General features: G+C 36.8%; 2 protein-coding genes across 4 annotated transcripts in view; one reads left to right on the top strand and one right to left on the bottom strand.

Moving 5' to 3' along the window:
* The first annotated feature begins 593 nt into the window (after positions 1-593).
* CCNE2 (cyclin E2) lies at positions 594-12,094 on the top strand. Its single transcript, XM_066379166.1, has 11 exons — positions 594-629; positions 729-825; positions 908-964; positions 2,119-2,270; positions 3,247-3,382; positions 5,411-5,557; positions 6,839-6,934; positions 8,559-8,693; positions 10,442-10,553; positions 11,029-11,186; positions 11,966-12,094. The coding sequence occupies exons 1-11, from the start codon at positions 616-618 to the stop codon at positions 12,077-12,079; spliced, it is 1,218 nt and encodes a 405-aa protein (XP_066235263.1). The 5' UTR covers positions 594-615; the 3' UTR covers positions 12,080-12,094.
* An 18-nt stretch (positions 12,095-12,112) lies between these two features.
* INTS8 (integrator complex subunit 8) overlaps positions 12,113-17,723 on the bottom strand; it is a 70,816-nt gene continuing 65,205 nt past the window's right edge. For 2 of the 3 annotated variants that reach the window (XM_066379141.1, XM_066379143.1), the window contains 5 exons: positions 16,344-16,417; positions 15,804-15,868; positions 15,661-15,704; positions 13,769-13,867; positions 12,113-13,282 (listed from right to left, as the gene is read on the bottom strand). In XM_066379141.1, coding sequence (XP_066235238.1) covers positions 13,178-13,282; positions 13,769-13,867; positions 15,661-15,704; positions 15,804-15,868; positions 16,344-16,417 — 387 coding nt within the window. In that variant the 3' untranslated portion in view covers positions 12,113-13,177. Of the gene's footprint in view, positions 13,283-13,747; positions 13,868-15,660; positions 15,705-15,803; positions 15,869-16,343; positions 16,418-17,723 lie in introns of all 3 variants that reach the window. The other variant, XM_066379142.1, reaches the window with a different exon arrangement.

The raw sequence follows: 17,723 nt of genomic DNA, 5'->3' as shown, positions 1-17,723 counted from the left end.
CTTTCAATGAACCCGCGTTCTTTCGCTGACACCCCCATCAGGAGCCGGGGTCCCGGCGCCCCGTCTAGACGACGAGCAGGGCCCGGTGGGGCTGGGAAGGAGGAAAAGGAGACTGAAGGACGTGACACAAGTCTCAGCTCCCTCCGCCCCCTGCTTCCCCGCCACTGCGGCTCCAAATTGGCGCGGAACCGGCTTCTCCACAGCGTTTGGCCGCCACAGCCCCCTCCGAGGCTCGTGCAGGACGGAGTGGGGTCGCTGTCGCTGCCCCGCTCGTGGTGCACCGGGGAGAGGGTGGAGGATGGGGAGAAGACCCATCTGGGGGAGACCTCCCTCCCTGCGCATTCGGGTGCTGGGGCGTGCTTTGTAATTATTTGGAGTTTTGCGTTCTAGCTGTACAACAAGTTGAGGAAATGCAGACATGTGCCCAAAATTAATACCATGAGCTAACTGGTACGGTGCCGGCCAGCATGGTAGAATGGCTCAGGCCGTCTCCTGCGGGGCTCCGGCCGTAACCTCTGAGTCAGCGTCTGATTCGGCACTTGGAGAATATAGAGGGCGGTGTGTTTGACTCCGGTTTCCTTTCTCCCCTCTAGAGGTTTCGTACATCTGAAGAGAATGTCAAGACGCAGGTAACATTATTTGTCTTGGAGATATGTTTCAATGTTAGCTGCTGCCTTTGAAACACATGACTAATTAAACGTTTTTGTTTTGTTTTTAACTTACAACAGTAGCCGTTTACAAGCTAAGCAGCAGCCCCAGTCCAGCCAGACTGATTCCCCCCAAGAAACCCAGATAATTCAGCCCAAGAAGAGGAAAACAGCACAGGTGAGTTAGGGGGAGAGAGGAAGGCGGGAGAGGAACTTGCTTGTCGGGACCTTAGTTTAACAGTAGTTTTTTCTATTTTTAGGATGTCAAAAAAAGAAAAGAGGAAAAGGTCGCCAGGAAACATCAGTATGAGATTAGGGTAATGCAGAATTGGGCTGGGTTGGTTTGGGGGAAAGGGGAGCGTGGAGAAAACAAACGCAGGACGAGTGAGACTAGGGTTGGCTTTGCAGTAGAAAGATGCTTCTGACACTTCTACTTTTGATGCCCCTAGAGAGTCAGCAGGAGGGCACTTATCTTAAGGGTGGTTTATATGTTCCTGAATCCTACTTACAGCTGCAGTGTAAGTTTGCCTTGAAGCAGCTGGTTCCTCTTTGTATTTCGCTCCCTCTTGGAGCTAGCTGCCTAGTGCACCAGGGCCCGCCTAATCTGTCCCAATGTACTGCTCTTTGTTCCTCTCCGACTGTAGTGGAGGATACTAATAGCTGCTTCTTGGGGCATAAATAGGACGTGAGGTCACTAACCACCAGACTGGCACCTAGCCCTTTGCTACCTATTCCTGTGTTGTAAAGAAAACACTTCAGAGACAGTGGTTCTTTTTGAAACCAGAACTGATTGGGGAAAGTATCCTCAAGTAGTATATAAGTAATTGATTCCATTTGCTTCCATTTTTAAGGTTTTACCTGCAAGTAATTTAAAGTATCAGACAAAGCAGGATTAACTGGACTGGGGGCGGGGAGGGGTAGTTTCACAAAACAGGGTGCCCTTGCCACTACTGATGAATACAAATGGAGGAAGAACTTCAGTTTTATAATTATGAAAGTTATTAGTGTCTGACTACAAATGCTCCCCCAATATCTAATGTCTTGTATTTCCAGAATTGAATTTTGTTGTCTAGAACAGTGTTTTTCAGTGGCGGTCTGCAAAAGATTTAACCACCCTGCTGTTGTATGAAGATTATAGACCCAAGTGATTTTAGTCGAATTCACTTATGCTCAGGGTGATTTCTGCCTTAGTGGTCCCCGAAATAATTCTATTTTCACTGGTTCTCAAGTGTAAAAGGTTGAAAACTACTGGTCTAGAACATCCTGTTAATCTTTATGAACTGCTATTAGTTATGTGGCTTATTTATAAAAATATGTCAACTTGTTTAACTACACTGTCAGCATGTTAGCTAACGATGGTATTTGGGGAAAACTAGACTATTTAGAAATATTAGCTTACATTTGTGAAAGATCTCAGACAAAAAGTTGGTTTCCTGTTGCACAAATAGATATTCTTTTTTTTTAATGACAGAATTGTTGGCCACCTATATTGTCTGGAGGGGTTAGTCCTTGCATTATCATTGAAACACCCCACAAAGAAATAGGAACAAGTGACTTCTCCAGATTTACAAATTACAGATTTAAAAATCTTTTTATTAACCCTTCACCTTTGCCTGATTTAAGGTAAGAAAAATTTCAGTAATTTAATGTCAGCAGTTAAAATTGTACTGATTTTATATATGGCACTACTTTATTTTATTTTTTTACTTCATGTTGATAGACATAAAAATTGATTTTCTTTACTAATATTTGAGCATATTTAATCTGAATAGTGCTATTTGCAAATGGTAGGGAAATTAAACTATATAAATGATTCCTGAAAGTATAGTCTTTGATAGGGAAATTTAAAACATTGATTCTGTAAAGTTATTTTCATTTGCCTGAGTACTCTAAGCCTTATCAGAAAAGAACTGAATCATTTTTCCAATGGAGTTTAAATTATTTGAATTGTTAGGTTGGAAGCATTTTAACATGTACAGCATTATCATTAGATATATCGACCCTATTTATTTCTTACAAAGCTTAGTAACTAAGGTCTATAATTCTTTTTTCTAGTTAATGACTAGGACTAGGATGTACAGCTTATACAAAACATCTAGTGTAGTCATTTATATTTTACTTTAATAAGGAAATTAATGGACTCATTTAAACTTACCAATCCTTCCCTTCCCCCATACTCTATCCCACCTTACCCCCACTATAAGTGACTACTATTGGTGACCTATTTGGAGGTGATTGAGACTTGTCTCTACTGGGATCATATGCTTTAAATATTTACCTCTTTAGTATTGCATTTGAAAAAGCATGGTAATCTTAAACAGGAACCTTATAAATTATAAATAAATGGGGACTAGAAAACACTCGAAACCTACAAATTTAGATGATCATAATCCAAGTTTTTGCTGTATAATTTCAGGCTTTTCATGCTAAAGAAATAGTTTCTAAAACTTAAGGTAGCAGCTTTTTCCTAATTTAAGAGTTTCTCCCTTCCAAGTTCTAATTGAAAATTGGATTTCAGTATCTTAAAGTTGAGTTTTTACAGATAGCTTATATATTATGTAGATCACACAAATTATTTCTTTTCACCCCCTTTCCATAGCTGGGCATGTTCAAATGATGTCTGGCTAAACATGTTAAAGAAAGAGACCCGATACATTCATGACAAACATTTTGAAGTTCTGCACTCTGACTTGGAACCACAAATGAGGTCAATACTACTAGATTGGCTTTTAGAGGTATGTTCCAGCAATACAAATTTCCTGTCTCTGTGTAACATAAATGTACCTTCATTGTGCCCTTATATTATACTGTATTATCCATTGCCAGCAGCCATCTTGAGGACGGAGGTACTTTCTGTATGTAGTTGATGGTATCAAAATGGAAAATTACTGTCTATAAGAGTAAAATCATGAGAACATAGCTACTACATCCCATATAACCCCAACCCAATTTAGAATTGGTACCTGGGTATTGCTGTGTACAGGCAGCATTCTAGGTACTGAGGATATTCAAGATGAATAGTCTAGTTAACAAGATGTTTTGTTTTGTTTTTTTACAGAGATAGAGTCAGAGAGAGGGATAGATAGGGACAGACAGGAACAAAGAGAGATGAGAAGCATCAATCATCAGTTTTTCGTTGCAACACCTTAGTTGTTCACTGATTGCTTTCTCATATGTGCCTTGACCATGGGCCTTCAGCAGACTGAGAAACCCCTTGCTCAAGCCAGCGACCTTGGTTCCAAGCTGGTGAGCCTTGCTGAAACCAGATGAGCCCGTGCAAAAGCTGGCGACCTCAGGGTCTCGAACCTGGATCCTCCACATCCCAGTCCAAAGCTCTATCCACTGTGCCACCGCCTGGTCAGGCTAGTTAACAAGGTTTTGAATTCTGCTATGCAACGTGAAAAAACCAGGACTAGGCTTCAGGGCCTTCAGAAGTCCTTTTCTGAATCACCAAAATCAAATTATGATTTGTAATCTTGATTTCTATGTCCTAAACAATGAGGTTTTGAATATCCAGAAGCCCTACACCCTCTAGGCTTCATGTAGCTTCCCTATATTATAAACCTCTATTTCTTTCAGAAATGCACTGTACCATTAATCTAAAGGAATAATAGTGATCCTGAAGTCCTTAGAGATGTGTGCCAGAACTTTCTTGTTTATAAAACCCATTCCCTTTCTCTGGATAATTCGAGAATAATTATTCTATTAGGATAAATATAATTCTATTTAGAATAATCTTTTAGAATAATATTCTAAGAACAATTCTAAAATAATTACCATTGAGTAAATAATTACTTGCGTTGAAGACAAACTGATTTTCGCTCTTAGTTTCCCTATCTCTAAGGTAGAGAGAGATGATGTATTCTAAGGGAGAAAAACTACATGCTTTTTGGTGGAGTAACAACATGGTAGAGCAGATCTGTCACAAGCTATTCAGAAAACATTTTTAAAACTACAAAGTGTCCTTCTCAGTCAGATCATCTTAATTCCTTATTCTGACTAGAAAAGAAAATTGTTTTTTAATCATGTGAGTACAGGAAGATTTTTTTATTTTTCCCTAAGTGTTTAATGATCATGGAAACAATTTAAGCACAATTATGTTGATTTTATTTTTAACATTAATTTTTATCCAGTGGTTGTCTATCAAATTTATTCTTATTTTTCATTAAATATACTACTCACAAAAATTAGGAGATATTTTATAGCTTCGTATTTATTTTGAAATATCCCGATCTTTGTGAGCAGGATATATGATTATATATGCAAAACTATCGAATGTAATATATCAGTGTTAAACTCTACTTTGTCTTAGTATACAGGATTGGGAAAAAGGATTATAGTTGTTCAGATGGAAAATAACCACTGTCATTTTTTTAAATATCTACCTAAAATGATGAGAATCAATTGGAACTATTAGAATAAGACTATAAATTAAGCATGAAAACCTAGCCATTTGTCAGCAATAAACAATTAGGAAATTAATAGGAAAAAGTTCTCATTCATAGTCAGTTCAAGTATAAATATAACTAGGAATAAATGCACTAAGTTCATGTGGGGAAAAGAACTGAAAGAGTAAGTGAGGGTGGTAATAGATTTATCTTCTTAGTGCATGTTATCTACCCCAAACCCCTCAGCATAGCTTTGGTACCCTAAAAAGCAAAGCTGGGCTTAGGAAAAGTATTATAAAGCCTAGTATGCTAAGATATAACTTTCTAATTTGGAGAAATTCATGGAATATTTAAATCTTTTGGATTTTTGTCTAGGTATGTGAAGTATACACACTTCATAGGGAAACATTTTATCTTGCACAAGACTTTTTTGACAGATTTATGTTGACGCAAAAGGATATAAATAAAAATATGCTTCAGCTCATTGGAATTACAACATTATTCATTGCTTCCAAACTTGAGGTAAGTTCTGAGTTCACCCAGAGACATATTTATCCACCCAGTTTTTAAAATCAACACATAAATTCCAGAATATATTACTGTAGTACTTTGATATTAACTCCTTAGGAAAGATGGTGGTTTTTTAAAAAATGCATTCTCTGAATATTATGATTTGGATACAAGGATGAATATCATAGTTCCTTTTCAGTATCTAAACTTCTGTTTTGATTCTGGAATTAGCATCTAAGTGAAATGTTCCACGTCTCATTCTGCCAAACAAAATATGCTGATTATGTGGTGGTGGTGCAAGAAGGCAACTCCTTTCCTGAGATTTTCCTTCACACCTCAGTATACTTTTCTTAATGCATGATGAATATCCTGGCCAGGTAACTCAGTTGGTTAGAGCATCATGCCAATATACCAAAGTTACAGGTTCACTCCCTAGTCAGGGCACATACAAGAACCAACCAATGAATGTATAAATAAGTGGAGCAACAAATCAGTGTTTCTCTACCTTCCTCTCCCTCTAAAATCAATAAATTTTCTAACGTGCTGAAGATCATTATGAATACCATTAATACCTTCCTCTGAAATTTTTGAAGCATATGTTATTTGGAGGGCAGGAGGACTAAATAAATCATGCATTAATTTCCTTGAATTTTTCTTTTTCTCCCATATTTGCCTTTTGAGTTTTAAGAACTATCTCCAAATTCTGCCAAATTTGGTGAAAGTTTGCTTTTAGTCTGTTCTTATAAAATCATACTTTGTTTCAGGTATCTTTCTAGACTGAAATTTTGATCTTTAGTCTGTTCTCATCTGTGGCAGGCATCTCTTCTGCTCTTTTGATCATTCTAGTTCTCTGGACTGTTAAAGCAGACCTGTCATCAGCCAAACTGTATTTTTTGATAAACCATACTTTTGTATCAGGGTAAAGGAAATGTTTTCAGTTGCAGGAACTTTGTTGAATATTTTGTTTTGTTCAGACCAACAGGCAATCTTTAAACAAGTTTGACATTTTTTTATTGAAATAACTGGTTAAAATACTGTTTTTTATTAAGTAGAATTCAAGATCAATTCTATGAAAATAAGTCTCAGTCACTATAGTTGGCTAATTTAGACCTACGTATGAAAAATGTCTTTAAACGTAAAGTTGCTTTGGCTATTGTAGAATTATTTTACAAAAATTTGTAATCACTTTGTGAAGCTGTCTTTAAAAATGAAGCCTATAGGTGATTTATATATATATATATAATTCTTTTATTTTAAACTCAGTCCCAACTATGCTTAATGTTAATTTTAAAGGAAATCTACGCTCCTAAACTCCAAGAGTTTGCTTATGTCACGGATGGTGCTTGCAGTGAAGAAGATATCCTAAGGATGGAACTCATTATATTAAAGGTAAGTAGTAATTATATCTTTATTAGTTCTAGTTTCAATTTAATAACAGTAATTATTACTGGATTTCAAAGACTACAATGTAATTAATCAACACTGAGGTGTTAGTATTAGGATCCAGTTCTAAGAGGCTAATGCAAAATACTGACAATGGTATAAATTGGAGAACTTACTTAACCTGTAAACTATTTTTCTGTATCATTCAAGTTTCCATATTGCAAAGATACTACTTTCTTAATTTACATGGTTAAAAACAACACTTTCAAAATGTAGGTAGTAGTTAGCATTATCATATATATATATGAATTCCAAAAATGATTCTTAAATCTTATTTTCCCCTTCTTACAGCACAGAATGAGTTATTTCACTGAATGTTTTCTATATGCAGAAAAAGGGCTATTATTAGGAAAGTGGAGGAAAGAAGCATAAAAGTATTTAATCAAGCCTTCAATTAGATTAAAGAATGAATGTGGCCCTGGCTGGTTAGCTCAGTGGATGGAGCATTGGCCCTGCATGCAGACACCCTGGGTTTGATCCCTGGTCAGGGCACACATGAGAAGCAACCATCTGCTTCTATTCCCCGCACTCTCTCCCTTCTCTCTCTCTTCCCCTCTTGCAAGCCAGTGGCTTGATTGGTTCAAGCACTGGCCCCAGGCACTGAGGATGACTTGGCTGATCCAAGCATCGACCTCAGGCACTGATTAACTCAGTTGATTCGAGCATCAGCCCCAGATGGGGGTTGCTGGGTGGGTCCCGGATGGGGCACATGCGGAAGTCTATCTCCCCTCCTCTCACTTAAAAAAAAAAAAGAGTAAATATAAACTACTATAAAGTATGTCACTAAGTTTGGACATCATAGGTTTATTAATAGTAAACACAAGAAAACCCAATTAATATGACTTCCATATACACATAATATAAATCATAAATTTGTTTACAAACTGTTAACATTCAGATAACTTCGTTGGGGTCTTGTTGGCATGTTGATACTGTTTTAATAACAAAATTATCCAGTAGTATAGTATAAGGAGGATGTAAAGGGACAATGGCATTTTCTGGGCAGTTTTACAGGTGTTAAAACCCTCTTTTCTCTCCTAATAATTTTGGACTTCTTAAAAATGGTAAAGTCCCAGGGCTTCATGGAGAAAAAGATATAAATTAGTGTTTGTTTATTTTTAAACTTTTATATTTGTCCAGAAGTCATTGGAGATCAACAAAAAGAAAGAAAAAGTCTAGAATCAGTTCTTGAAAGATCTGAATGGAATTAGTTGTGGATCACTGAATACAATTAAAAAGGTAGTTTTAATAAAGTAGGGAACAGATGTGGAAGATCATGAGCTGCAAGAAATGAAAAAGGTAGGAATGAATAACAGGCCGAATGAACTGTGTAAATAAAGACAACTAAAGAATAAAGGGGTCTATGTCCTAATGGACTATAAAACACAAGCAACTTTAGATTATGAGATATCTGTATCTTGAATAAAAATGCGATCAGAATAATAAAACTCCTAGGGAGAAATAAGCCTAAAAGCAGAAAGTTTCTTAAATGACTAGCTAAGAAAGTAGTCATATACTGTGATATTTATGTACCTACATTTATTAACAAACATTTTAATTTCATTAACAGGCTTTAAAATGGGAACTTTGTCCTGTAACAATCATCTCCTGGCTAAATCTCTTCCTCCAAGTTGATGCTGTTAAAGATGCCCCTCAAGTTCTCCTACCTCAGTATTCTCAGGAAAAGTTCATTCAGATAGCTCAGGTATTGACGTTGTTACTGACTATATGGTAATGTTATTGTTAATTACAGGTTTTGTTTGTGTATGTTTAGTCTTAAATTGGCTATACAACAAACTGGCAGCTTACTGAATTAAATTCACTCCTTAATTGATTAGAACAAAACTTCTGGTGCATAAAATTCTGTCCCCAGTATTTGTTGCTTAATTTTAGGAAACAAGTTTTTAAACTGAGTGTAAATATATACATTATGAGTACTTTTCATTCCTTAAGAGCCCAAATTAGAGAAATACCTCTTTTTAATATAAAGTGGGGGAAAAGGTATTTTTAAGCCAGTTGTCTCCAGGCTTTATAATAGTATGAAGTTATTCTATATGTCTATCCTACTTTTCTTATATTTGAATACAGAGTATATATTTCACATATTAGAATTAAAATCATCTTATTTAGTTACATTTTTTTAAATTTAAGTTCAAATTAAATTTTCCTAAGCCCGCATATAACAGATAGCCTAACAAAGTAACTAAGTAAAGGAGGGTACCGTGCTTTCCTGTCTACTTCTCATAGTATCTGAGGCTGCTGTAACTGCCGTATATAAGGGAAGAAAATCTACATTCTCACTTTAAGATGTTAAAATCTAGTAAACGTATTTTGAACACTAAAACTGGACAACCAGTAAATATACTGTAATTGGCTCATTTTATAAAACTTTTTACTGAAGGCTTATTTCTCAACCCCCAGTACCCCAAATTATCATAAGCAATATATACCCTTATGATAGAGTTTTGATAGATAAACAATATAGAAACCATTTCTAGAGGTGTGTATTTCATTTCCAACTCTTCTCATTTTTCTACCTTCCAGTCCAGGGAGGGCAAACATAAATTTAAGTTTTATTCTACTGGACAGCTATCACTATGGGTCTCTGAAATCTAGCCCTTTTACAACTCTTACTGTCTGGATTATACTGCCTCAACCAATCTAACTGGTTAGGAACATTTTCTTCTTCTGTATCTGCTTCACCGTAGTCTAACAGATGGTTCTTAAAACTATCCTGACTTGTCTGACCTGTGGTAGCACAGTGGATAAAGCATTGACCTGGAGCGCTGAGGTCGCCAGTTTGAAACCTTGGGTTTGCCTAGTCAAGGCACATATGGGAGTTGATGCTTCCTGCTCCTCCCCCCTTGTCTCTCCTCTCTGAAATAAATTTTTAAAAAATTAAAAAAACTATCCTGACTTAAAAATCTAGTAATTTTCAATAATCAAAACACTAAATCTGACTTTTAAAAACCCTGTATGTTCTAACCTAGGTTGTGCTTCTGCAGGTACACCCACCCTTTTTAAAATACAGAATGAAGGTGCTCATTATTTAATATAGATGATCTGAATTACTTGAATTCCCAGGGAAATACTTTCTCGTTTACCTTTGAAACTTTTTCTATTCCTAGAACACTCTCTAGTTCAAGTCTTCCTGGCTGCCTTGTCTAAGATTCCTTTAAGCCACAGAAGTCTTGTCTTCCCCACTCTGATCAGATGCCTTTCCTACCCCTAACATCATTGTGCAGTAGTCCTGTTCACTTTTTGACCTCCCATCCCCAGACTAGACTTCCTTCAGGATAGTGGCTTATTTATCTTTGGATCCCTTTAATTAGAGCAGTGTTGGCATGTGGTCTGTATCAGACACTCTGAAATGTTAGCTGATATTTAGTAGTGATGTCTAGTACTTATCCTTTTCCTCCTAAATACTTGTACTTTTGCTTTTTCCTTTGTTAGCTTTTAGATCTGTGTATTCTAACCATTGATTCATTAGAGTTCCAGTACAGAATACTGGCTGCTGCTGCCTTGTGCCATTTTACCTCCATTGAAGTCGTTAAGAAAGCCTCCGGTAAGACGTTTTACCTTCTTACCTGTTCACAACTTGTAAAGAGACTATTAATTTATGAAATTTAGTATAGTTATAAACAGGAATTTAAATTTTTAATGGAAAACATTGAGCAGTGTAGTGATTACCTTCCTTTCTGTTTTTTTCTAATCCTCAGTGTGTACCCAAAAATAAGATAAGTTCAAATGGAATTTAAATCCATTGGAAGTTAAACATGATTATAGCTGTAAGAGTTCTTTGAGTTTTGACAATTTTGATTTCATGTATAGAAGGTACTGGTTAAGTTCTTTTTTTCTTCCTCAAAATAGTGACATTATAAATAGTTTGAGAGTCATCTGTTTTGACTTGCTAAAACTTGATTTTGGGTTTTTTTTAATGTTTTAAAATATCCTTAAATTTGGAAGCAGGAACAAATTCATTAGGCATACATACGTTAGGTACTTTCTAATGTAACCTTCACATTCTTTTCTCTATCTAGGTTTGGAATGGGACAGCATTTCTGAATGTGTAGATTGGATGGTGCCTTTTGTCAGTGTAGTAAAACGTACTAGTGCAGTGAAGCTGAAGATGTTTAAGAAGATTTCTATGGAAGACAGACACAATATCCAGACACATACAAATTATCTGGCTATGCTGGTATGTTTCTTGTGGGGTTTTCTGGGCTTACTATCTAGTCACTGAAACTGACAGTAAGCATGCCAGGGAGTAATACTTCAGGCAGTTCTATAAGATAGTAAGAGGATAGAAAGCTCTAATGGGCACAATGATTTCAAAATGTAGAAAAGTTAGTAACTTTGAAGTCAAAGCAAAATTTTAAGTTTAAGACCAAGGTTGAGGGCCCTGGCCGGTTGGCTCTGGGTAGAGCGTCAGCCCGGTGTGTGGAAGTCACGGGCTGGATTCCCAGCCAGGGTACACACAGAAGCGCCCATCTGCTTCTCCACCCTTCCCCCGTCTCTTCCTTTCTCTTTCTCTTCCCCTCTTGCAGCCAAGGCTCTTTTGGAGCAAAGCTGGCCCGGGCACTGAGGACAGCTCCATGGCCTCCGCCTCAGGTGCTAGAATGGCTCCAGTTGCAGTGGAGCAATGCCCCAGATGGGCAGAGCATCGCCCCCTGGTGGGCATGCCGGGTGGATCCTGGTCTGGTGCATGGAAGAGTCTGTCACACCCCCTCCCAGCTTCTCACTTGGGGTGGGGGAAGATCAAGGTTGTTTTAAAAAATAGCTATTTTAAAAAATAGCTATTTACAGCAGTTCAAATTGCTGAACCTCTAGAATATGACTAGTCAAAGTTGCAAAGACATAAAAGACACCACTTATATTAAGCCTATGTAGCCTCAAATTAATTTCCCAAAGTCTGTTTTTATTTGTCAATGCTTTATCTTAGCAGTTAATCTCTGCATGATTTCTTCACATGTGTAGGATGAAGTAAATTACATAAACACCTTCAGGAAAGGGGGACAGCTGTCACCAGTGTGCAGTGGAGGCATTATGACACCACCGAAGAGCACTGAAAAACCACCAGGAAAACACTAAAGAAGTTAATCAGACAAGTATTCAAGTACTAGGTGGAATTTCATAAAAATGAACTTAAAATTTTATAGGAAAATAGTGCTATGACTGTCCTAGCCACTTCAGAAGTTTCACTGCCATTCTTTGATTTAAAAAAAACACTTAAAATTGGCACTAAAGGAAGAAATTTATCATTCCTATGTTAGCTGTGTAAAGAAACAGCAGGACTTGTTTACAAAGATTAATTCATTCCCAAGGTGACTGGAATAGAAGTCAGCCAGGACTTATGCCATAAAAAAATTTTTGATCCAGTGTTAACTATGTTTACCTTGATGAACCAGGAATTTTATCATTAAAGTTTTAGATTAGAAAGTGCTACATTAGAGGGTACATTAAGTGATACAGTTCTCTGAATCTAGTTTTTAGATTCTCAAAATTCACTCTTGCTTTAGTGCAATTTGGTTCTTGAAAATAAAATTTAAACTTGTTTACAAAGGTTTAGTTTTGTAATAAGGTGACTAATTTATATACAGCTTCTGTAGCAAGCTATTATAAAACTTGAATTTTTTACAAATGGTGAACTTTAATCTGTTTTAACTACATACTTTCTTTGCCTTGCCATAACATTTTTAACCAGTAAGGCTTAGAACATGGTGTTTAAACTGCTCTAAACAGTGGGAATACCAAAGAAATACAAGCAAGATAAGTGCTGTGGCTCCTACTTGGGGCTTTGACATACAGCTTGTTTTATATAACTTTCTTGTACATCATAATTTGAGTGAAAAAACTTAAGTACCCTTTCAAACTATTTATGAGTCACTTTACTCTGAAGGATCAAGGATTTAAAACAAATTTTAGTGTGATTAAGGCTCTATTTATTTTGTGAAACTGTTAAGGATCCTTCTTAAGTTTAGACATGAGGCCATGGCAGGATGGCTCAGAGGATAGAGCATTGACCCAATGTATGGATGTCCTGGGTTCGATTCCTGGGTAGGGCACACAGGAGACACGACCATCTGCTTTTCCCACCTCCCTCTTCCCCTCCTGCAGTCAGTGGCTCAACTGGTTTGAGCATCAGCCGTGGGCACTGATGACAGCTCAGTTGGTCTAAAGCCATCAGCCTCAGGGGCTAAATAGCTTGGTTGCAAGCACTGGCCCCAGACAGGGCTGCCAGGTGAATCCCAGTTGGGGTGCGTACAGGAGTTTGTCTATCTCCCCTCCTCTCACCTAAAAAAAAAGAATTTCTACATGAGTTAAGGACAGTGTCAAAGTGATAAAGCTTAACACCTGACCTAAACTTCTATTAAGGCATAAAAGTATTAAATGTATACTAACTCCCAGCAATCTATTTATTTAAAAATCAAAAACAATTTACATAAGAACTTGATATATATATATATACTAGCTAATTTACATATTTTTAAATGAGATTTCAGCCTCAGAAGTGGATTTAATTAGAAAACTATACTAGATTGTTAGTTTATTGTTACTAGATATAAATTTCTCTGGAGAAATTATAAATTTATTATGGCATGAAGTCTTCTGTATAGTTTTTGTTTATAAGCTTTTCAATGTTTTTCTGGAAAAAAAAACTACCACTAAATGTGTACATATGTACTATATATAAACATCTTTTAATACTGTTTTCTATTTAGCCTATTGTTTAAAAAATAAAAGTTAAAAACTTTTAACTGCTTAAAAGTAAAGTTTTGCCATTGCTTGTAGAAACTTCTTTTTCCTTCTTTGCGCTGCCAGCTGTAACACTTCTTCTGGGTTGCTTGCATTCAGTTCTGTCTGGCCAATGGCTTTGATCTTCCAAAACAGAAAAGTCATGTTATTAGAGGTCAGGTACAAAAATAAAGCCTTGCTACAAAATATAAAACTATGTACACACAAACTGTAATTGTAAATGCTAAGAAATGTGGAAGAAATTAACAAAGACTAACTGCAACCACCTTAAAGAAAAGATTAGTTACTGACATAGTTTATGGAATTATCTCAGCAACATTAAGTAAATAAGTTTATTTGAGTAACATACCAGTAAATAAACTACAATGACATTTTTGCTATTAAGCCGTCTAGAAAATAGTTTGGGGAAAAAATAAAAATTCATGTTTCAGGGATTCATTTTTAATAGGTGGGTAGTTGCTAGTGCTGTATCATTTAGTGACTCATTTCTCCCATGATTAGAAATACCCCAGCCTACCAAAAATCTATAGTATTCTTCCACAGATTGTTTTATGACACCATTTTTAGGACCCTGGAATTAATTACCTTTAGATTAAAAGGGAGTCTACCTCTAGGTTTAAAAAAAAAAAGTACTTTAAATAACAGACTGTTCTGACATGTAGCTTGAAGGGAGGTATGATTATTCAGAAATGATCTTCAATTAGGTTAGGGAGTAGGAAAAATTACTGGATGTATTCCTTCGTAATGAATGACATGGGAAAAACTGGTAGTGGCATATAACGAGTTATTTCTAGCAAAACATCCTGAAGATGATTAGCTATAAAAGTCTGACATCTAAAACAAGAAGAGAAGCCAAATATTTTAAAGAAATGATACATACTATACTATATAAGTAATCAAAACCATAAGTGAATGAGATTACTTGTAGGGCAATGAGAAAATAACCCAAGGACTTGGGAAAACCAATTTTAAGGGGTAGACAGAGGAGACAAAAAGTATTTACTTTTATTAACATAAGAGAAAATATCTAAGGTAATACTGGTGTAGCAAGTGTTAGGCAAGTAAAAATAGCCATTAATATTTATAATGTTTTGGTTTATAAGTCAAATTTAAATAAATAATTCATCTATTCAGTAACAATTAACACTTATTACGGGCGAGGCAGGCACCATTCTAGGTATCAGTTATGACAAACCAAGTCCCTGCCCTCGAGAAATAGCCAATAAATAAGTATATACAAGGGTGAGCAAATGTACCTTTGCAGTTGTTCATATGGAAAATAATACAATAAATAATAATACAAGAACAAACTGTTTCATGTACTCACAAATACAAATCTACTTTTGTCCACCTGTGATACGTCAGATGTAGATAAGTTCTATGCAGAAAATTTTTTAAAGGGAAATGAGAATAGGAGTATTGAAGAAAAACGGGAGAGAGACATTGCTATTTTATAAGATGGTCAGGAAAAGGATTACTACTAAGAAGGTGACATTGAAGGAAAGACCTGAGGGAATGTTCCTAGAAGACAAAATCTCAGAAGCCCTTCAGCGGTGAATGTTGTGGCATTTCCAAAGAACAGTAGGGGTTATTAGTATAGCAGAAGTTAGCAAGGGGGAGTCAGATGGGCAAATCATATCTGCCCTTACGGGTTGTTGTATGGACTTGTGACATTGTGTGAGATGGGAAACCACCTAATCTGGAGTGGAGATGACACAATCTAACATTTTACTATACAATAAACTAGATGTAAAAGCTTGTATCATCAAAATAGGATCTTTAAAAAAAGTAATCACTAATAATCAATTTTTGGTGCTAACTAGGCACACAAAATCTTTCCTGGTCCAATTCATAACAATGGTTTTGATATTAAGGAAATTAAGTCTATTACTGAAGCAAGGCACAAAGTAACTTACCGCAATTTGTCTTTTATCTGTTTCTCCTCTTTTATGATGAAGATCTAAATGAATCAGTTAAGAATGAATCTAATACTATTAAATGTCTTTAATGTACAGAAATGAACTGTTCCAATATCACATTACATTAGATGAAAGGATACAAGTCAAGTACTCCAAAATGGTAACATCCCATATGTACTCATAGTAGGAGTCCATAGCATCGTGACTGAAAAACAATTCAGTTACTACTTCTTTTTTAAGCAAAAAAATTGCAACTTTCTTTTATTTTAAAAAGCATTCATGGCCCTGGCCGGTTGGCTCAGTGGTAGAGCGTTGGCCTGGAGTGCAGGAGTCCCGGGTTCGATTCCTGGCCAGGGCACACAGGAGAAGCGCCCATCTGCTTCTCCACCCCTCCCCCTCTCCTTCCTCTCTATCTCTTCCCCTCCCGCAGCCAAGGCTCCATTGGAGCAAAGTTGGCCCAGGCACTGAGGATGGCTCTGTGGCCTCTGCCTCAAGTGCTAGAGTGGCTCTGGTCGCAAAAGAGCGACGCACCGGATGGGCAGAGCATCGCCCCTGGTGGCTGTGCCAGGTGGATCCCGGTTGGGCGCATGCGGGAGTCTGTCTAACTGCCTCCCCGTTTCTGGCTTCAGAAAAATACAAAAAAGTAAAAAATAAAATAAAAAGGTAAAAAGCATTCATACCTGTTTTGTTCCTGTAGTGATTTAAAAGCTGTTTTGTAGTCAATTTCTCTAAGGAACTGACATAAAATTGCCACCTACATAAACAAATAAAGATTTTAAAATGGTTTCACGTAACTAGTGTCATCAATGACTACTGGTTTTGAAGGGGAAATTTTTAACGATTCTTAATATCAAGACTATATCATTTCAGAAGCCCTGCAGATCAACCTGAGTGGATCAGCTCGTATTGATGGATTCCATCCAATTTTAATTGCAAAGGCCTTTACACAAATGTCTGTCCCATATTTTCTTTATCAGTGAACTAAAGTTGTTAAAGCTTTGTTCATTTGAATGAGAAGCTGGCTTTTCCTGAACTGAAAGTTCAGAAAACTGAAGGGAATGGGAAACGGCCAAGCAAAAGCATCATGACATTCAAGGACATACAGGACATACCGTATTTTTTGCTCCACAGGACATCCTCCTCTTCTCCAAAAAGCGGAGGGGAAATTGCCCGTGTGTCTTTTTTTTTTTTTTCCTTTTATTTATTTATTTATTCATTTTATTTTATTTATTCATTTTAGAGAGGAGAGGGAGAGACAGAGAGAGAAAGAGATGAGAGACAGAGAGAGAGAAGGGGGGAGGAGATGGAAGCATCAACTCCCATATGTGCCTTGACCAGGCAAGCCCAGGGTTTTGAACCGGCGACCTCAGCACTTCCAGGTTGACGCTTTATCCCACTGTGCCACCACAGGTCAGGCCTATTTATTCATTTTAGAGAGGATAGAGAGGGAGAGAGAGAGAGAGAGAGAGAGAGAGAGAGAGAGAAGGGGGGAGGAGCAGGAAGCATCAACTCCCATATGTGCCTTGACCAGGCAGGTCCAGGGTTTCGAACCGGCCACCTCAGTGTTTCCAGGTCGACGCTTTATCCACTGTGCCACCACAGGTCAGGCCCCGTGTGTCTTATGGATAGAAAAATACGGTATTTTATTAAATATTTTAACACACCATTTGGTTGAGAATATTTTTTTTCTTATTTTCCTCCTTAAAACCCTAGGTGTGTCTTATGGTCAGGTGCGTCTTATGAAGCGAAAAATACGGTAAACCTTTCACAGCTGGCAAATACAGAAGCTCATTTTGGCAAAACTGAAGCCAGTCTGCTTAACATAGAAAGCAGATCCATTACAAACAGGTATATAAGGTCATTATCCTTTTTTAAAAAATATTTTTAATTTTTAAAAATATAATTCATAAAATTCACCCTTTTAGAGTACACAATTCAGTGGTTTTAGTATATTCACAAAGTTGTGCAACAATCACCATAATCAAATTCCAAAATATTTTCATCCTTCCCTTCCACTCGCCTGGCAAAAAGTCTGTACCCATTAACAGTCATGCTCCATT

The sequence above is a fragment of the Saccopteryx leptura genome, chromosome 3 (assembly GCF_036850995.1).
Source record: "Saccopteryx leptura isolate mSacLep1 chromosome 3, mSacLep1_pri_phased_curated, whole genome shotgun sequence".
In the NCBI taxonomy this organism is placed as follows: Eukaryota; Metazoa; Chordata; class Mammalia; order Chiroptera; family Emballonuridae; genus Saccopteryx; species Saccopteryx leptura.
This window is presented reverse-complemented; position numbering and strand designations above follow the sequence as displayed.

Coding starts and splice junctions, on each gene's coding strand:
- CCNE2 (XM_066379166.1), top strand. Junction 965..2,118: donor AACATCAGTATGAGATTAGG/GTAATGCAGAAT, acceptor TTTTAATGACAG/AATTGTTGGCCACCTATATT. Junction 11,187..11,965: donor CAAATTATCTGGCTATGCTG/GTATGTTTCTTG, acceptor TCACATGTGTAG/GATGAAGTAAATTACATAAA.